Source organism: Equus asinus, chromosome 8 (genome assembly GCF_041296235.1).
Source record: "Equus asinus isolate D_3611 breed Donkey chromosome 8, EquAss-T2T_v2, whole genome shotgun sequence".
NCBI classification, from domain to species: domain Eukaryota; kingdom Metazoa; phylum Chordata; class Mammalia; order Perissodactyla; family Equidae; genus Equus; species Equus asinus.
The window spans coordinates 10,929,402-10,951,701 of record NC_091797.1 but is presented as its reverse complement, the minus strand read 5'-3'; the positions used below and the strand labels follow the sequence as shown (position 1 = coordinate 10,951,701).

Here is a 22,300-nt window from a genome sequence, read left to right as displayed (position 1 = left end):
CAGCTCCTATGTCACTGATCACTTATTCATAACTAGAGTTTTCTCAAAGCTTTCCCTTGATTAGTCTTCATTTACCATTGGGATCGAGACTCCTTGAAAGCATGGTTTATATTTCCTACTTTTTTTTTTTTTTGGACAATGCTGGGTATCAAGTAGAGATTCAATATCTATTTGCTGATTGATTTATTTCAAATCAAAGCAAATCTCCTCTTTATGACCTCTTTACTTGCAGAATATTATTTATCAGCAAAATCTAGGACATCAAAAGGATCTGAGAGTGTTTAATCTCTACTATGATGAAACTGAAATAAAGCTTTGGCATAAGAAAAAACAGGATTTGTGTTTTTATGTTGCACAAAAGTACAAAACATACTTAACAACAACATTTTAAATTAATCAAAACTAAGTTTCCAAGGGAAAAAAAAAAATCACGCACAAGATAAATCCAATGTGACTTCATAAGGACCATCACACCTCTCAACAGCCCCAAGAGGGAAAATAATGTCTTTTCCAGGTTCTATTATTGCTGGTAGATTTGACTGGCTATTTTGACTATTGCCCTACTGATTTATTTGCAAAACCTCAGGTAGGTTTGGTGTCGTTTCCATAAAATTGGAAGAATAAAGTAAAACCCCAATTCATTTTGGAGAGAAGGCCAATTAAAATAAAAATTCAACTTTATTACTGTAATAAAAGCTGACATCCAACCTTTATTGTTTATTATATGCTGAGCACTGCTCTAAGATACTTACACATATTAAATCACTTAATCTTCACAACAATCCAATGAAGCAAGTGATTTCATTATTCCCATTTTACATATGAGAAAGCTGAGGCCCAGGAAGATTAAGTAACTCGCCTAAGGTCACAAAGTGGTAGTGGAGATGGCACTCGAATTCAGCCAATTCAGCCCCAGAGTCTGCACTCCTGAACACTACTCTTCTCACCCACATTAAAATGCGCATGCTGATCAGAACCAGACCTGGGAATTGCTAGCAAATTTAACATGGAAAACAATTTCCAAATATATTAAATTAAACATATGGCTTATTATTGTACAACTGTGATTAAATTCCCAATCCACTTTCTTCTAATTTAGTTAAAAACATTTGTACATTTTGAATGTTAAAAAAATATGTGTGTAGCTGAAAAGCAATACTTACTTATGTTGATCTGAATTTGTGCCACAGGATTTTTAAGTTGTTGACAGGAGTGGAAATGCCATGGACTAAGCAAAAACATCTCTGACTATGGCCTCTCGAGAAGTGTAAACATGAATCATTAAAGTAAGAAACAGTTATGCTTGCAAAAGTAGGCTAATATTTTAAGCTGCTCATCTAAAACAAATGTCTTCAGAACACCTTGCCTAGGCCCAAACCCGGTGTTGTCAAGGCCTCTTCTCAAAATCCTTGTGCCTTCATGCAACCCTCCAACCTCCACAGGAGTATCCGATCTAAGACCTACTCCATTCTCCAAAACCAACCTCTTCCCTCCCCAAAACTCAAACACCCCCTCTCTTAGGCTAGAAGGAATCCACTTAGTCTGGGAAAATTAACATAAAAATGTGAACACCCAGCGCCCCCCGAAATTTTCCAAAGGCTTCTGTATTTGAGACAGAGGATGTTTTAATAGTCCAGATGAACTTCTAACTGGTAGAATTATTAGAATGAAGCAAAGAGAATCAACAGGAACATAGCTGTAGAGAGAGTGGTACTTCAAAGCAAGGAATTATTTAGAAATTGTTCCATTCTAAAAAAGAACAAAAAATGCTTTCTTTTCATTTCTGAATCTAACATCTGAATTCACTTCTAGAGCTAACATTTAAGTTTAGATCAAATGTGAGGAGTTTGTACCCAAAGATGTTCCTATGGCTACTGAAGTCAGGGGAGAAGCTGCTGTTTGCATGTATAAGTCTTTTGAAAAGGAGTTGTTTGTAAATTGGGGGTTGCCTGGATCTTTCATATAGAATGAAGGTATTCCACACAGGGTAATTGGGAGGAGGGGTGAATGTTATTTTTTCAATGATTTCATAATTCATTAAATTAAAAACTATTACTATTAAGCACTATGCTAAACACTGGAGGTCCAAAGGAGAATTTAGTTTGTATTAACCTTCATTGTGAAGTGCTTGCACACAAAAATTATTGCAATAGTTTCATTAATTTAATTACTGCCTATTTTTGGCATCAGGGATGCAAAATGAACAAACTATTCTTCAAGGGGCTCACAGTCCAGTGACAGATATATTTTTCTATGCATACTGAAGACTTATAATGCTATAACAAGTCTAAGTGTGGGATACTGCAGTTATTTTGATCTGATTTTGCAATGGGGTTGTCATATTTTTCAGAAATTTAGAGAACTTTGAACATAAGACTTTCTTTATCTTAGAATAAGCGCTGACCCACCTATCCACACAAGAATTTCTCCTCTGTTTCAGTCTCATGACTCAACACTCAGCTCCCAGAACTCTATTTCTGGCTAAAAGAAAGACTAGATCTGTCCTTCACAGGTAACTCTGTTTGATGAACATCTGCAAAAACTTTCCAGAGAGCATCTAACAAAAATGGCCGGCCAGTCTCAGTTGGATCTACAGTAAAGTTCCCTTGTCTGTTTTAGTTCAGGTTCTGTTGAACTAATTGAAATTCTATCAATTTTCCAAGCCAGAAATTCTCTAAAGGAAGCACAACTCGGAGTGTTGCTAGGGATTCTGTTTTTCACATATAGGTCCCTGATGTGGGTAAGGAACCACCTCCAGGGGAAAGAGTCCTAAAAGGATGGAAGAGTGTGTGTGTGTTCCTGTCCTCCTGCCAGATTTTCTGAAGAAAATGGAAAGCAGATCAAGAAGTCACGCCAACTTGAAGATTGGTGGAAAACTACAATTTCACTTAAAGTACTAGGTGGCAATGGGGCTAGATTATGGCTAAGAAAAGGCAATAAAAATGAGGAACACATGAAACTTGGAAATATTGGAAATCAGAGGCTTTACCATATAAGACAAAGGGCATGCTAAAAATTTGCTGTGGAAACATATGTGAATAAAAATTGGTGTCACTACAAGATGCCTAATGGACCACTAATGAAGAACCAGAAAATATGAGAGGCATCTGGCACCTCCCCAAAAGTGGAGAGCCCTTTAAAGACCCTGGCAGTGGCCTGAATCTCACTTGAGGGCCGGGGAAGCGCTGTGGGCTTCGAGAGGTCAGACATCACGGGATTCTGATTTCCACACCATATCTCTTGCAGATCAAATCATTTTTATGTGTAAGGTTCCAAGTTGAATAAACTATATAAATATATTTTAAAAAGAAGCTTTCTGGTAGGTCATACCAAGTTGTCTTACAAGTCATATTCTCCTAGGGAGCATCTTTTGGTATTTCTCCTTTCTGTTGAGGCATCCTAAATAACACGCAGTTACTTTAACTAAAGAACACTTGGCTCAACTTTCCTAAATGCAATCCAAAAATAGTTTACAGTATTAAATCGATTATAATGTGCTGAAGTCAGATTCCAAGCCAAATAGATTTGCTTTGAATGAAACATTGAATGTATACTTTAATGCCTTAAATTCCATTTCTTTCTTGATCTGAAAGCTTAAAGTACATCATAAACTATCACATTAAAATGGACAGGAGAGACCTGCACAAAAGATCTGAAGAATTAAATTATCTTAGATCAGCAGTTCAAAAGCTAAAATTTTCGGTCATGGTGATTGGAATACTAAGAAACTTCCATGTAAATGAACATTATGATTCATATTTAACAAAAACTATTATGGTCACCTCAAGTAAACGATGATCAGTACACAAAAGATCCTTTTTGGCTAGGGAGTCATCCTTGCTTTCAGTTAGTCATTATTTTTACTTAGGTGGATATTTTAAAATAATATTAAATGAACAAATTAAATGAGCAAGACTTATATATAGTGGACAAGCCACTTAACTTTTCAGTATCTTAGCCTGTGTTTAAGTTATGTCACAATAAGAATCATCTTACTTAAAAAGTTATTCATATTTAACAGCATAGGAACATATGCAGAATATTCTGTTATGTAAAAAGTAATGGGTTATAAAATAGTATACACATCATGGCTCCAATCATATAAAAATATGTACACAAATAAATATGTAGATGTTTATACACACACACAAATAGTATATATACACATATACACACAAATAAATATATGCAACTGGAATATATATATATATGAATATGATTAAAAGAATATACTCCCAAAAAGTAATTATTACAGGATTAAGTGAAATAAATATATATGCCTCTATTTTTAGACTTAGACATCAAATACAACATTAAAATCAATTTTAAATTTTTTATTTCATTTTTCTACCTGAAAATTGTTTTGCCAAATTTATAACATTTAGACATTCAAGAATTTAGAATATATTGTAACAAATGCCCTTTCTTCATTTTTTACCAGGTTGCATGGAGGTATCACTCTTGGGATCTAGCAGCAGTGTTTGGGGAAAAAACAAAACAAGCAAACAAACTAACAATGCTCCTTCTCTTGACTACAGATTGGGGTGTCGGCTTCAGTTTCAGAGGCAGTTACAGATTAGAATACATTTTTTAAAAAATCACTGAAACTCAGGTTTTAAGCTGTTCTAAGGCTTTAGGTGGAAATTTCACAACAGGGTCAACGGTGATTAGGAATTTTGTGCATTTGCTAGGCTCTTGTTTGTGCGTTTTAACAAAAATAGCATGTCCTACTCACTTTGGGACCTTGAAGTCCTGGTTTTCCTGGAGGACACATACAGGGAGCTGGAGTGGAACCCACGTCACTGGGTCCATTGAGGCACTGCAGAGACAGAAACGGAAATCAACAACAAACACGGAAAGACACATGGACATGGATATGTACACACGTACGTGTCTGCATGTGTGAAATGGTAAAGACATCTTACATTTACTTTCCAGTTTAATTTAGCTTAATCCATTAAGGAATTTTGAATCACAAAAAGCTATGAATACTAAATGAACTTCAACTATATAAAAATGGGTTCTGTTTGCCTAATATACTCACAGTTGATGCAAGGAGGCTGAACAGTCTTACAATGCAAATATTACCTTAAGGAGAATAATAGTATCCTGGCCTACCTCACCATTCTGAAAGAAAACAACAACAAGTGTGTTTCAAAACATGTTGTTAGTTAAATTTCTAAATTATCTTCCTAATTTACAGATATTTCTTTGTCCACGTTAGAGATACATGAAGTACCAAAACCAGCAAAAGCTATAACATTTGCTTGTAACTATCTAAAAACTCACTTATTGATCCATGTTATTACTACATTTATAGGAGGACAAAGGAAGGAAATGAATAATGATGAAGAGTAGAAAGAGAAAATTAAAATGCCAAAGCTGCTTGACATAATTGCCACGCAGGAACAAAAGGGCCTCAAGTGGGATTTACATGCTCTCTTGAATTTGCTGGAAATTAGGAACCAGAGAAAAAAGTCAAGACACGTCTAAGCAAGTCATACACTGCATGCATTAGATTTTATGCACTTGACTTTAGGAGAGCTTCTCACTAAACAATCTATTTCTCACTAAATAGCACAATTTTAAATAGGTTAGTAATCTTCCCAAACAATAACAAATTAGACCAGAAAATGAGAAGTGGGAATGAAGATACGAAAGGCATACAAGCCACATGCAGTCGCAGCTGAGAGTGAGGAAGAAGGCACAAAAACACAAAAAAGTGGATGTGAGGATTCAAAATAAACCAAGTAATGCTGTGCTTTTATCATACGGTAGGTAATGGTAAAGGGCATAACATCGATGCAGAGATATCAATACAGTACGTACAATGGACTCTCAAAATGCAATAACTTATTCATACTTTTAGGAGAGATTTATATTCCAAGTTATAAGTATTTAAAAGAAAAATTATAGCGTTTAAGCAATTACCTATCTAGAAAACCCAGAATGAATCATTTCTAAAAGTTTCCATCTTTGATTTTATTTTAGATCTTTTAAATGTGCTGTTCTATGTCAAGTTTTCAGAACACGTAGATTCACCAGTTACTCAGTTTGATGGAAAAAAGGAGATGATGACAGCATGACCACACAAACTGAAAGAACCATGTAGGGCTTAATATCACTGGGAATCGACATTGCCAAAGAACTTCACAACATTCTACCTTACTCGCATTAGCAACTATATGCCATTGTTTGCCCAGGGGAAAAGGAATTGATTTTATACCCACACATGTACATAATCACACTCTATAACATTTTAGCTTGTAATCTTTTTACTCTTGACACATTCATGAAAATAGCTAAATAACTAGAAATGATGCTTCTATACTCGAAACATAAGAAAATCTTACTTAGGTAACAACAACAACAAACTATATGCTCATTATAGTTTAAGAAAATGTGCTGGTGAACAGAAAAACGACTTATTTCCTACTTTTCAGAATGGTTCTGTGTGCGGTATCCGGTCCATACATTTAATTAGGTATACAATTGCATTTTACACACTGGATATTCAGAGAAAGAATCACACATTTTTCTAGAGCGGGTCCAGTCCTGCTTGAGTATGGAACAATCATAATCGGAGATGATGTGGAAAAAGGCATTTCCTGTGGTCTTTCATTCACACTTGCAGAGTAACACGTTATCATTTTATTTCACTATGAGCATCATTTTAGTCAATGTAACTTTATTTCCATTGACAATTGAAAAAACAAATTAACTCTCTATATATAATTAAAAGCTTACATATTATCTGCTTACATATTATCTGCTATATAAAATTAAAGCTTACATATTATCTGCTTTTTATTTATTGTTTGGAAAGTACTGAAGCGACACTTGGGAAGAAATAATGCATCCTACTCACAAATCCAGGAATCTCACATGCTGTCTCTCGGTTGTTCTGTTCTGGGTCACAGTAGATTCGCAACTTTTGGACGTCAAACTAGGGACATAAACCAAATGGAGTCAAAGTTGAGGCACAGGCTAACCGTTCTATTAGAGCGACTCAGATACGCAGACACAGTCACTATAGTTAGCAACTGTGTAAGGTTTAGATCAGAGTATTTAGCTAACACAATAAAAATGCAAACTGAATACCTAACATACAGTATAAAGATGCGATGCTGCATAACTCCTCAGGAAAACTTCTCTAGCACCAAAAACAAATCTCGGATTTCCTTCAGGGACCCAGTGGAGTTTTTTAGTAACCCTCTATTAAGAGCCAGTCTAAAGAGCATTCTCTAGGTCACAAAAGCTTTCCCAGGCTTTCTGTGTTTATCCTAAATCTCTACAACATTCCTGATTGCATTGGGTGAGCTCAAGATGCCATTTTTAGTCTCAGAGATTTAGTTCCTGGCATGGAGCGTTGGGCGCTGAGAAGGGCCTGCATGTGTTACCATTTAAATATTTACTACAATTTGATATGTAACATTAATATATAGAGACCATGTGTGTAATCATACATCTGAATGTGACAGTCTCCCCTTAATAGAAAGAGTGGGAAAGACATACCTTTCAAATAAAGGATTGTAAAAAAAAAAAAAGGCAATCTTTTACATATACACTTCTCAACCCACACACAGATACCAAAAAGTTTAAGAGATATCAAAAAGTTAGTTTTGTGCATGAAGAATTCAGATATGTATTAATCTAATTTTATCCTCACAGCTGCAAAGAAATTTCATAACCCCCACTTATAGTTCTAATCATATTCCCTTTTCAAATTCATTATTTAATCTATGCTTCTCTTGAGAAATATGAAATTAATGGTTCATATGAATGCAGAAATTGACCCTGAACCCAGGGGAACATTTTTCTAAGTATTCTTTTTGTTTTTTTTTAAAGATTGGCACCTGAGCTAACAACTGTTGCCAATCTTCTTTTTTCTTTTTTTTTTTCCTTTCTGCTTTTTCTCCCTAAATCCTCCCAGTACCTAGCTGTATATTTTAGTTGTGGGTCCTTCTAGTTGTGACACCTAAGTATTCTTATAAAATAGATTGTCTAATTTTGCGTTTTTATACAAACACACTATCACACAATTTTACTAATGAACTGATCACATTTTGACTGCATATCTGAAAGGAATTCACAAGTAAGTGAAATACTGTTAAATGTGGTAAGCATTGCCACAAAGGCCAGCAAAGCCTGCATTTTATACAATGCAAAAAGCAAATCATTATTTACCCACCTGAACAGTTTCTTCTTTCCCAGAGTATTTTCCAATTTGGGTTTGCCCACTGATAAAGATCCCTAAAACTGGATGTAAGGGCTTGTTTTCAATTTGTAGATCATCGATATACAGAGTTACATCCTGTTCTGTTACTAAGAGACGAATTTGATGCCAGCCTTCATCAAATAATGTCTACAGGAAGAAAGTATAGAAGACGCATAAATAAAATTCCTAAGAATTTTATTTTCTTTGTTCCCATTCCCTCGCTGCCAACCATAAATCCATACCACACAGATTAGTTCTATTATATACTAATTCATATTCACCTGTCAATTCTTACAGAACCTACCACATTGCCTTTAGTGAAAATGGCAGACAACAAATTTTTTTCAAATTTCATCTGCTTACCAAGTGAAGAAATTGTGTAAATGCATAATTTCACATACAATCTTATACACTTCCTAAATTATATAGTATACTGTTAGACTATCACAATTACAATAATGATCAAAACTTAATTGCTCTTATCATTGTATCTATATCCCGAACACATGACTTGGAAAGTACACTTTTATTTTTAGTTTATGATTTTACTAAATATATATTCCTTTGTGGGGAATAAACTGTCTTCCTAATTAGTGTGAATTTTGCATCCTTTATCTGCCTGTACTTAATGTTCTAACAATTATGTCTTTATTTCGATATCCTTTAGGACATGGCAGTGTAAAACAGACCAACATGGACTCTGAAATTGACCAGACATAAATTCAATTTCTGATGTCACCATTCACTAGCTGTGTTACTTTGAGGGGAAACAGTATCCTTGAACCTTGGTTTCTTTGTCTGCAAAATGGGAGCAATGGGGCTTTTTCCTTGGGTGGTTATTATAATTAAATGTACCTGGCACCTAGTAGCAGACACTCAAAACAATGTTAGTTCCCCTCACCTGTTAATCCTATATGAATTAAGAAACAATTTTCCTTCCGTTGTTGCTTTTACTCAGTAAAGCAACATTAAAATATGAAGTCAGTATCTTTTCTCTCACGTTAAAATCATGGCTCTCTTTTCCCAACACATACAAATCTGATGGTGATTCCCCCGTGAATACCATAGTCATATCCAGGAATCTTTACCTTAACTCGAGGGTCAGCAAAAGTGACCACTTGTGAGCCATTAATTATGCTGGTCGTCGTAAATAATAACGTTTTATCCACACCATTTAAGGTAACTGCAATTTGTGGCCTTCCATCGATGGTCAAAATTCTCCATAAGTCCCACATTTTCTTCACCTTAAATCTCTGAGTGGAGACAAATACGTACGATGGAGGAAGACCTTCTGGGAAAACATTGCTAGAAAAAGAAGAACATGTGTAAGCTTAAGTTCTTCTCAACAAGTCTACAGTCATATCCAAAAAAACAAGTTGTATAACACATAACATTTACCTTGTGAATTCTGATAAATCAACTTTGGATGTTACTTCATATCCTTTTATCTTTGTTGGTGAAAGCTGGATTCTTTTCTTAACCTTTTTCTTTACATCCAAGCCTAAAAGAATATCAAACCCTTTCTCATCGCGAGCTGCCACTGGAATTCGTGTTGGACAGACAGATTCTACAAATCAAAAGCAAAGGCAGTAAAAGTTGATTAATCATGAATTACTCCCACAAGAAAAGAAAATCACAGGAGAAATATTAGGCAACATAAGAATAATAAAATCTATATATGCACATAAATGTATTTAAACGTATTTTCTGACAAAACGTGGGAGTGTTTTTGGCACTTGAGAGTGAAGTCTCAATTGTCTTTTTTACCCCCAAAAGGGGATAAAAGTAAAATAGAAACGTAAGAGGAACATTTGTTAATAGATTGGTTTAAGGGCAACATTATGCTGAAGTTTATAATTCACTGTTTTGAATAGGAGGGAACCAGTACCTGGGGGATAGGAAAGCACTGGAACAGGATTCATGACTCTCATCCAGGATTTTCTATGAATTAGTCATGTGACCTTGGATAACTCTCTGAAATTTGTTGGATCTAGAGAAGAACTCTAAGATTCCTTTCTTGCATTCCTTGCATTTTAGGGATAAAAATTAAGTGTCATTTCTTATATTCTTTCCAGTTCTAGCAGTTTATAATTCTACAGCTCAAACGGCATGGGGTTCTAGCACTCTGGAAACAACTGAACTGTGAGTCTTTTCTGTTCATGGAAGTCCTTCAAATGGGCTATTATCTATGAGGATTTATACTATATATTATATTTATCATATTTACAAATAAGTAAAGACCATGTCCTTAAGAAGAATCATTAAAGTTAGCATTATCAGTCACCTACATAAATTATAAAAATATGATATGCTTTTCACTTCACTGCTCTGGGAAACTAGTGTCTCAAATTATGTGGAAATATTTATATGGTTGAAATTTATTAAGCTGTTATACTGTAGAAATGTTGCAATAGTTTCAGATTCTTCCAAGGCCTTCATATAATATACACATCGTGCATGATTGCTTATATTTTACAAGACAGCTAACAGAAAAAAACAAGAACAAACTCCACTAAACACACTTTAAGATAATCACTTTCTTACATAACATTAAGGGAAAAGAATCATATTTGTAATACAATAAAAAGTAATGAGATGGATTTTATTAGTCCAAAATGAACAGTCATGACTCGTACCATAGAATATTGCAAATATAAAATAAAAGAAAGGTTTGATATAAATAAAATTAGAAGGCACCTTGCCAACTTACGACCAGCTATTTTCATCAAACTCTGTAATCTGAAACTTATTTTTCTCAGTCAGCGGTAAGGAGTGAAAGAAGGCGGAGAGAGAGATCAGAAGAGTTGGTCTAGCTGAAGTCTCTCCTCATGAAAACATGAGGAGCAGGAATAAGTGTTCCCAGTAATGCTGTCTTAAACAATTTAAATCATAAATCAATGAATAAAATTAAATCTTTCTTGTCTTATGATGCAAATTTCTTTTTTTTTTTGGCAGGGGGTGGGGTATACAGCAATCTATGAAGCCTCAGTTCAAATGCCTTTGATTTAAAACTGCAAAAGAGAGAAGTTCAGCTGAAAAGAAAACGTGTTCAACATTACATCATAAGGGTAATTATTGCTGCTTTGAATTGCTGCTTTGATTTGCTTTACAAAAGAAAAGTCACAAGATGTCAAAGATCTCAGACTTAAGACAAGAACCTTAGGTTTAGACCTAAGCCTCTCAACCTTTCCTGAACCTCTGGATTCTCATCTGTGAAGTGAAAATAATGACCTCCTTCACAGTGTTCGTCTGAAGATCAGATATGATATATGGGAAGTGCTTTGAAACTCCAAAATGGTGGGCAAGTACAGAGGGTAAAGCAGGTATTGTGTTCATCCTTTTTCTATTAAAACATCCTTCCTGCTGTATTCTAATCCCCCAAATTTTATAGGAAACATGGTGGCACAGTTTGTGAAATCAGCAATGTCAATTAATGGTCACAACATAGCCATATTTTCATTACTCTCTAGCACATCTCATTAGAAAAAATATATTTAAATAATTATGTATATATATATATATATATATATATATTTTTTTTTTCCCTGAGGAAGATTTTCCCTCAGTTAACATCTGTTGCCTATCTTCCTCTATTTTGTATGTGACCCACAGTATGGCCGCTGGCAGACAAGTGGTGTAGGTCCGCGCCCGGGAACCCAACCCAGGCCACAGAAGAGGAGCACACCAAAGTTAACCTCTAAGCCACCGGGATGGCCCCATAATTATATTTTCTTGAAGGAATAATTTTGTTCCCAATTTTCTTACCTACATGGAGAACAATAATATATCCTTACACGTGGGAACTAAAAAGAAAAATGTAGTGAAACTGCTGAAATACAGTTTATACGTTTGCATATACCTAGCTGGAAGAAACAGATAAAAGAAAGTTTCTTTATATAAAATGCTACTTTGATGATCAACAAACAATTTTTGCACAAACTTCAGGGAAAACAGAGGTAAATAGTTAACTTCCCCATTGTGTAGAAAAAAGAAATATATATATATAAGTATACAACCTCATCCAGAGAGGGGGAATGGAAACTGGAAACAAAAACTGGAACTTGGAAGTTATCATTTTAAGTACCAGGAAAATCTCAGGCTAAGAGAGACTCAGTTGGGAGCTTGCTATAACACCTCCAACAGGTAAGTAGAACAATCTAGATAAACCAAGTTCGCATAAGGGAGTGCATTCAGGAGCAAGAGCAAAACACAGAAGACCTAAGTTCACACACGGTTTCCTACACAGACTACAGTTATAACTGCATTTTACTCCAAAATGTTCAGAGAGCATTGGGAACGAGAATGTTTTCTGGGATGAATACAGATTATTCCATTTATTTTAATCACTGGTGTCCGGTAATATTTGTTTTCCAGTTAAATTTCAGGGCTTAGTAATAGAAGTAATTCAGTCTTATCAAAATAATAAAAAAATGTGTTTTATTTAACATCCCACCATGGATGGGGACACAAAAACTGTATATATCTTGAGTCTGGCCAGGGCAATGAAATATGTCCAGCTACACCTTTCTAGTTATAAGTTAATATCACAGAGGCACTGATGAACACACTATTCCAGAACATATCTAGCCTAGTTTCCAAGTGCCTACTCAGTCCAATTCCACATTGCCAGGTAGTTTGTGTGTCAATCCTCTCCAGAAGTCGCATATTTTATTGAGAACTGAGGAAGTCTATCAAGGAAGTTGCGGTCAGAGACTAAAAGTAATTTCACTAATCCAGACCTGATTGTCCAACAAAACAGAGTGGTCCATGGTGCCTCTGGTAGAGCTCAGATCCGTGCAAGTCAACTTCTTCATGCTCTCCTGGATTGAACTTAGCTTTAATGTAAGGCAAACAGGAGTATATGTGTCATTGATACACACTTCCAATGGTGTTCAGTGGCATTTAATACATTTGCCTTCCTGAACATCCCTTCTATCATCGTGAACTTTAATATCGTGCACAAGTTCAACAAAAAGGAGGCACAGTCACCATCATTTCAGTTTAGTACCAAGATTGTGATGACTGAGACTCCATCACATCATACTGGAAATACAATAAAATAACAATAGGGAAACCAAAACAAATTATCCAAGTAGAAATCCTCTTGCCAAAGATTAGGTAAATAACAAGGAAAACAGCACCAACTTCACACAATTTCTTTTCTCATTACAGATTGAATGATCTCATTCTCCTTTACCAGCAAGTAATCCCATTGTCTTGAAACCTTGGTTGATTTAGAGTTAGCAGTCCTCTATCTGAGGAAGGTGTCTGCCAGATGCACGCTGACAGAAAACGGGCATATTAAGCATAGATTTTCGTAACATTCCATTCGGTGATAAGTCAATGGGAAAATAGACTCTAACTAGCCCTTAGCACAACTTGTGTACAAACCAGAAAAGTCAAAATCTTTTGCACCAGTAAGAGCCTCACTTATCATAGATATATTACTTTTTGACAATAAGAAAAAAATATAAGAAATGGAAATCCATTTGGCTTAGAAAATAGTTACATAATTTTAAAGGCTTAAAAATTATAAAAATAACGTCTGGTTTTGCCATTTTTCATTTTAAAAGCATTGATTATGTGATGAAATTGTTTTTGTTAAAGGCTTAAAAATTATAAAAATAACGTCTGGTTTTGCCGTTTTTCATTTTAAAAGCATTGATTATGTGATGAAATTGTTTTTGTTATTCTTTCCCGAGTTTGAGTACTATAGATGGAGGAAAGGTAATCTGTTTTGCCTTTCCACATATCCAGACAATAGTATGTGTCCAATTCCTTTACCTCATTCTTTACTGCTTTTTTCATTTTTAATTTGAATAGGAAGAACTTTGGTCAGAGATTACAGTCATGTATCATTTCACATACAAACTCTATTTTTTTTTTAACCAGACATCCAGGCATCTTAATGTGTCCCTTCACCTCTCTAGCACACTGATATTAACACTCACAAAAAACAGTTTATGTCATCAAGGTGGGAGTCAGTCCCTTAGCCCAAAGTCACACTTTAAGGAACTGATGTTGAAAAGTCAGGAATCAAACCCAAATCTGGTCCTGACTCCAGAAACTGGGCTGGGCCACCATATAATCATATGGCATCAGGTTTATAGAAAAAACCATGAGGAGATAGTGCTTTACTTTAACAGATATTGTGCTTACTGAATTTTTTAAAACTTTTTTATCAAGATACAACCTACGTTCAGTAAAAATGCTCTCATCTTAAGCACACAGCTCAATTGGCACATATGTATACACTCATTTAACTAGCACCCAGATAAGACAAGGAACATGTCCAACACCTTAGAAAGCTATTTATGTTCTTTCACAGACAATAACCACCACCACAGAGGCCACCACTGTTATGGTTTCTATCACCATTGATTAATTTAGTTTTGTCTGTTCTTGAACTTAATATAAATGAACCATACAGTATCACTCTTTTATTTGACTTCTCTTGCTCAACACAATGTCTGTGGAATTATCCACGCTGTTGCACATAACAGTGACTTGTTCTTTTTGTTGCTGTGTAGTATTCCATTGCATGAATTATACTATGATGAATTTATCCGTTTTCCTGTGGGCAATCATTTGAGTTGTTTCCAATTTGAACTATTTTTAATAAAGCTGCTATGAACATCCTGGAATATGTATTTTCTTGAAGATATAAACTTATTTCTCATAGTCCATTATCTAGGAGTAGAACTGCTTTTTCTAGGGTAGCTGTATGCTTTGTCCGAGTAGATACTGCCAAAAACTTTTCCAAAGTGGTTGTACCAATTTTCACTCCTACTATCATGCCCCTCGCCACTTTAAAAGGATGGAGGTCTTATGAGAATAAAATATGTAGTTAGATGATAGACATTATACATAATATTTCAGAGAGAGAGAAAGGAGGGGAGAATGGGCTATTCATACAAGTTTTAAACATTCCTAAAGAAAATTATTCTGAATGTTTTCTTGTTTATTCCTTTCCTAGAAACAATTAATTTAAACAGCTGCATCTAGATCCAATCATAAACACTGATGGCAAGGTCTATACTCTGTAATTCGTATATTTTCTGAATCGTGCCATAGTCATTCTACTCTTTCTAGTGAATACCTAAGCACAGCTTTTCACATAAAATATAAACATATCATGGTTCTTTATTTGAAACACAGCTCTAGACTCTCTAATTAAATGAATGGAAAATTCATCTTTTTTGATATACCACAAAACCCTGACAATGTAAGTTGCCTTCAATTCAGATTAGATTCAAACTCTTTTAATCTGAAAATAGAATACAGAGCAATTCCCCTGAATATCTGATGAAGTTTTATGAAATATCAGACCAATCCTATCCCATCTGCCAAACTTCACCCCACTTCCCACCTCTCATCTCCCCCCGCCCCAACACAGTGGTTGGGAATTCATGCACATGTATAACAAGAGCAGAGAGGCAGAATGGAACAGAATCAGTTTAGTGTGAGAGCAGAGAAATTAATCACAGATATGTTATTAAACCATGGAAGCTAAAATATTCACCACCTCTAAAAACATCTTGGTTGATCTGGCCATGGCTCCTGATATGTGTACCCTTAACCTTTGTGACTTCTACTGAAATGCAAACTGAACTGAGTAGGGTAGGGTAATATACCAGGCCATTATTACAAAGCATTATAAGGCTTGAAATAGGTAATCATATTATATAGCAATCTCTAAGCAAAGAGTAGTAGAAAGCATGAGTAATTTTTAATGGGAGGAAAAGAAATTCAGGAGAAGTTCTGAACATCATTCCAAGTTAAAGTTCAGCATGGTGGAAAGAACTGTAAGGACAAAAGCTCCAAAGATTTTTTGGATGAAAGATGCCAAAGTTCCACTCAGGCAAGCAGTCTTTCTCTCCCCCTCTCTCAAAGAAGATAAGGCTAAGTTTGCTCAGCTAATTGCCTTCTGTTCTCTGGCTTTTAGCCCCTTTTGAGCAAGTCAATACCAGATACTCTTTTAAGAAATAGATAAATTTCCTGCTTCATCCAAAAGTCAAGATGGTGGAACATGGAACAGTAAGAAGAAACAGGCAGTTTTCTAGACCCTGTTCTTTAATTACCCACATGTGCAAAGGCAAGTTCAACACACCTGACTTAAAATATGAGTCCTGAAATTCAGTAATTCAATTCAGGCTCTTGGAAGCCCTTAAAGACACCTAAGGAAGGTATCTTCCAGGGCACAAGGGGAAATTACTTTCTTTCTCCCTCCTAATTCTATGGCACCAAGCCCATGCCTGGTTGACTCAAAAAAGGAACAGAAGAGTGACGTAAGCAAGATGGTGGAAGATGAAGTCCCAGCCCACACCACTGAAACACTGATTTAACAATAGTATATAGAGCAAAATACCTTTATGAGAATTCCAAATTCCAATTAGGAATTTGAAGTACCCCAGGTGAGCACAAAGCCAAGAACAGCCTCATTGAAACAGATAATAACAGTAATTTTACTTTATACACATCAGTGCCTCCCCCAAGCCTGAATAAATAAGTTCTAGTAGAGAATGCCCTAGCTTGTGATGTTTTCTCACAAAGAAAAGAGTTGAATGTACAACCAATGCTCCAGCTTTCCAGAAGGCTGCCCAAGAGACTGGTTTCTCTCTCACCTCATTTGGAGCACTGAAGGAACTTGAATCATTTGGATGCCTGGAGGCTGCTAAGAACAAAGAAGAATGGAGAGTAGCTTGTGGTAGCTGGTATGGCTCAGCATGATCAGGAGAACACATGCAATTTGAGGCTTCTCCCTCATGAGGAAGAGAAAAGAGTAGAACATGTATCCAGAATTCCAGCTTTCCAAGGGCTGCCTGATGGAATGATATTGGTTTTGCCTGACTAAGGATGCTGACAGGAAATCAGAATACCGTGGATGCCTGGGGGCCACTGAGAAGATGGGAGCATAGAGAAACTTTGGCTACAGAACTAGAGAACTTGAAGTGCTTCAGACAGACACCAAAGGGAGGGAGAGATTATGAGCTCCTGAAAAAGAAACCAGCAAGGCTCTCTAATTAAGAAATTGCCCACATAGGCCCAGGGAAATAACACCCCTCCCCCCCAAAAAAAAGCTCTCAGAGGCCCCCAGAATCTCAAGCCAGACTGATTGGTGAGGGACTTCCCCTGTACAAAACCAGTTGGTAAAGACTAGAGAGATGACTTTTTCTAAATATGTCGATCCCAAAACAAAGCTATGAGATACACAAAGAAACAGGGAAACATGGCGCAATTAAAGGAACAACATTACCCTCTAGGTACTGACCCTACAGAAAGAGAGATACATTATCTTACAGAACTCAAAATAACCATCATAAAGATGTTGTACAAGCTCAAGAAAATGATGCATGAACAAAAGGAGAATATTAACAAGAAGAAAGAAAATATAAAGAAGAATAAAACAGAAATTTTGAAGCTGAAGAACTACTGAAAAATTGACTGGAGGGTTTCAAAATCAGACTTGATCAAGCAAAAGAAAGAATCAGCAAACTTGAAGATAGGTCATTTGAAATTATCCAGGCAGAAAAACAAAAATTTAAAAGAATGAGAAACATTGAAGGAAGCCTAAATGACTTATGAGACAACATCAAGTAGATCAATATACACATTATGGGAGTTACCGAAGAACAGAAAAAGAGACAAAGTTTATTTAAAGAAATAATAGCCAAAAGCTTCTCAAATCTAGGAAAGGAAATGGACATCCAGATTCAAGAACTCAAAGAAATCCACATCAAGATACATTATATTAGAATTGTCAAAAACCAAAGATGAAGAGAGAATTCTGAAAGCAGCAAGAGAAAAGCAACTCATTATGCACAAGGGTATCCCAAAAGACTATCAGCAGATTTCTCAGCAGAAACTTTACAGGCCACAGGGAATGGAATGATATATTCAAAGTACTGGGGAAAAACTTTGCCAACAAAAAATACTATATCTGGCAAAAATGTCCTTGAAAAATGAAGGAGAAATAAACACTTTCACAGATTAAAAAAAGCTGATGGAGTTCATTACCCCCAAACTTGCCTTACAAGAAATACTAAGGAAGTCCTTCAAGTTGAAATGAAAGGACATTAAACAGCAACACAAAAGCATTGGAAAGTATAAAACCTCTGGTAAGAGTAAATACACAGACAAATTCAGAAAAGGTAATACTGTAACAGTGGTGTGTAAATCACTTTTAATTCTGATATAGAAGTTAAAAGGCAAAAGTATAAACAATAACTGTAAAAATCTTGACAGATACACAATATAAGATGATGTAATTTGTGACATAATAACAAAGTATAAGGGGGGCAGGGAGAAGCAAAAATGTAGAGTTTTTGTATGTGATTGAAGTTAAGTTATCAGCTCAAAATAAATTGTTATAACTAGATGATGTTTTATGCAACCATCATGGGAACCACAAAGAAAATACCTATAGAAGAGACACAAAAGAAAATGAGAAAGGAATCAAAGCATATCAGCAAAAATCAGTGAAACACAAAAGAAGACAGCAAGGGAGAAAAGAGGGACAAAAAAAGCTATAAGACAAACAGAATATAATTAACAAAATGGCAATATTAAATCCTTCCCTATCAGTAATTACTTCAGATGTAAATGGATTAAACTCCCAATTAAAATACACAGAGTGGCTAAATGAATAAGAAACAAGATGCAACTATATATTATCTACAAGAGATGTACTTTAGAATTAAGGACACACACAGGCTAAAAGTAAGGGATAGAAAAAGATACTCCACACAAATGGTAACCAAAAGAGAGCAAAGGTGGAAATACCTGTATCAGGCAAAATAGACTTTAAGTAAAAAACTGCCAAAAGAAAGAAAGGAAATTATATAATAACAGAAGAGTCAATTCACCAGCAAGACATAATAATTACAAATATATATGCACCCAACATCATAGCACTCGAAATATGAAGCAAACATTGACAGAGCTGAAGGAAGAAATAGATAGCAAACAATAATATTAAAGGACTTTAATACTCCACTTTCAATAATGGATAGAACATCCAGAGAGAAGATCAAAAAGGAAACAGAGGACTTGAACAACACTATAGATCAAATGGATCTAACAGACATATACAGAATATTTCACCACACAGCAGCAGAATACACATTCTTCTTAATCACAAACAAAACATTCTCCAGTAGAGAGCACATGTTAGGTCAAAAGACAAGTCTTATCAAATTTAAGAAGACTGAACATACCAACTATATTTTCCAACCACAATGGAATGAAAATAGAAATTAATGGCAGGAGGAAAACTGGAAAATTCACAAATATGTTAAAATTAAACAACATGCTCTTGAACAACCATTGAGTCAAAGAAGAAATCAAAAGGGAGATTAGAAAATATCTTGAGACCAACAAAAACTAAAACAGAATATATCAAACTTATGGGATATAGCAAAAGCAGTACTAAGAAGACAATTTATAACAATAAAAATCTACGTTAAAAAAGAATAAAGATCTCAAATAAACAACCTAACTTTACATGTCAAGGAACTAGAAAAAGAAAAACAAACTAAGGCCAAAATTTGCAAAAGGAAGGAAATAATTAAAATTAAAGCACAAATAAGTGAAATACATAATAGTACAACACTCAACAAAATTGAGTTGGTTTTTAGAAAATATCAATAAAACTAACAAACTTTTAACTAGATTAACCAAGAAAAAGAGAGAGAAGATTCAAATAAATAAAATTAGAAATAAAAACGAAGACATTACAACAGATACCACAGAAGAACAAAGGATCATAAGAGACTGCAACAACTATACGCCAATGAATTTGATAACCTAGAAGAAATGGATAAACTCCTAGAATATACAACCTACCAAGACAGAATCATGAAGAAATAGAAAATCTGAACAGACCTATAACTAGTAAGGATACTGAATTAGTAATCAAAAACCTCCTGACAAGGAAAAGCCCAAGACCAGATGTCTTCACTGGTGAATTCTACCAAACATTTAAAGAAGAGTTAATACCAGTCCTTCTCAAACGCTTTCAGAAAGCTGAAGAGGAGGGAATACTTCCAAATTCTTTTTATGAGGTAAGCATTGTCCTGATACCAAAGCCAGAAAAAGACACTACAGGCCAATATTCCTAATGAACATACATGCAAAAATCCTCCACAAAATACCACCAAATTAAACTCAACAGCATATCAAAAGGATTAAAAAGGATCATACCCCATGACCAAGTGGGATTTATCCTTGTGGTGAAAAGATGGTTCAACCTATAAAATCAATCAATGTGATACACCACATTAACAGAATGAAGGGTACAAGTCACATGATTGTCTCAACTGATGCAGAGAAAGCAGTCGACAAAATTTAACAGTCTTTCATGATAAAACACTCAAAAAAACTAAGTACAGAAGAAATTTACCTCAACATAATAAAGAGTACATATGATAAGCCCATAGTTAGCATCATACTCAACAGTGAAAAACTGAAAGATCTTCCTCTAAGATCAGGAACAAGATAAAGATGCTCACCCTCGCCACTTCTATTCAACATACTGGAAGTACTAGCAAGAGATTCAAAAATAAGAAAATACTAAGGAATAAACTTAACCAAGGAGGTGAAAAGACTTGAATGTTTAAAACTACAAAACACTGCTGAAAGAAATAAAAGAAATCACAAACAAACAAAGAGCTCATGTTCATGCTTTGGTAAACTTAATATTGTAAAAATGTCCATATCACCCAAAGTAACGCAGTCTCTATCAAAATCCTAACGGCCAGTCTCAGAAGACAAATACTGCACGATTCTACCTTTGTGAAGCATCGAAGATAGTCAAACTCACAGAAACAGAAAGTAGAATGGTGTTTGCCAGGGTTGGGGGCAGGGAGAAATGGGGAGTTCCTGTTCAATGGCCATATAAGTTCCAGTCAGCAACATGAAAAAGTTCCAGATACCTACAGTGCAACATTATACTTGTAGTTAACAGTACTGTACTGTACACTTAAAATGTCTTGAGGGTAGATCTCATATTACGTGTTTTTTGCCACAAAAAAGAATAGAATAGAATTTTTAAAAATTTAGACTCTCAGATAAAGAAAGAAATCATTGCCCATCACAAAATGGTGGTCCTGAAATGAGGAATGTATTGCAGAATATACCTCCAGGAAAACGGTAGGTCTGTGAAGATGAAATAATTCGTGTGGGAACAAAGAGGTACTAATATTTTGTTCATTGTGGATGAACCACAGCAGAGTATAAAAAAATGAACGTAGTAGGAAAGGGTAATCCTGCTAAGCACATCAAAGTAGAAGTTAACTATTAGTAAAAAAAGAAAAAAGAAAAGAAAGAAAGACTGTCAAATAATTCAAATACAAATTACATGTCTTGAGGCTGCTGCAATATAGCAATGCATTAATTCAGTGCCTTAGTCATAATCTAATACAGTATAGAAAGTCAAGTGCAAAAAGCCCATGTATTCCATAAGTACAATTTCAAAAACGACATTTTAAAAGATGGCTATTGTACAGCATATATGTGAACTGAATAGTTATACAGACATTACTTATTCTTTGAGTGTGGATGAAGAAATATTTGGCAAGATTTCAAATTTGAATGTTTTTTCTTTACATATTGTACATTTTAGCTGAAAGAATTTTTTACCCCTTTAAACACAGCTCCTCTTTCATGTGTAATTTGAATTTTTTCAATAGAGAGAACGCAATATACATCTACAGGAAAAGTTTCTGAAGCAGATATTTAACAAATGTATTCAATCAAATTTCTATTTTAGGATAAAAATGAATGGTAAGCGAAGTTTCACCATGAAAAGTGTATTTTAATAACAAAATATACCGAGCCTTAAAACCAAAGAATTCCAACTAGTCAGACAACTATTAAAAACCTAAGTCCCTGTTTAAGACGACAAAAGTCAACACAGCCTTCTGTTAGACACTCAAAAAACAATACTGTGATGACCGTCTGTACTTATTATTGTACCTTTTCAAAAATTTAATTAAAGAAAATGCTTAATTTTCTACACTTTCTTAAATCATCTTAAAAAAAGTTTAAACTGTTTTTCTCTACCATGTCCCCCAAATATGAAGA

At 35.0% G+C, this 22,300-nt stretch overlaps 1 protein-coding gene across 2 annotated transcripts in view; it reads right to left on the bottom strand.

Moving 5' to 3' along the window:
- The window catches only part of COL21A1 (collagen type XXI alpha 1 chain), a 174,029-nt gene that overhangs the window by 89,498 nt on the left and 62,231 nt on the right, over positions 1-22,300 (bottom strand). Inside the window, exons 4-9 of one of the 2 annotated variants that reach the window (XM_070514690.1) lie at positions 9,617-9,785; positions 9,307-9,523; positions 8,192-8,365; positions 6,869-6,946; positions 5,119-5,127; positions 4,736-4,819 (exon numbers count right to left, since the gene is read on the bottom strand). In XM_070514690.1, the coding sequence (XP_070370791.1) occupies positions 4,736-4,819; positions 5,119-5,127; positions 6,869-6,946; positions 8,192-8,365; positions 9,307-9,523; positions 9,617-9,785 (731 nt within the window). Of the gene's footprint in view, positions 1-4,735; positions 5,058-5,118; positions 5,128-6,868; positions 6,947-8,191; positions 8,366-9,306; positions 9,524-9,616; positions 9,786-22,300 lie in introns of those variants that run through there. The other variant, XM_070514689.1, reaches the window with a different exon arrangement.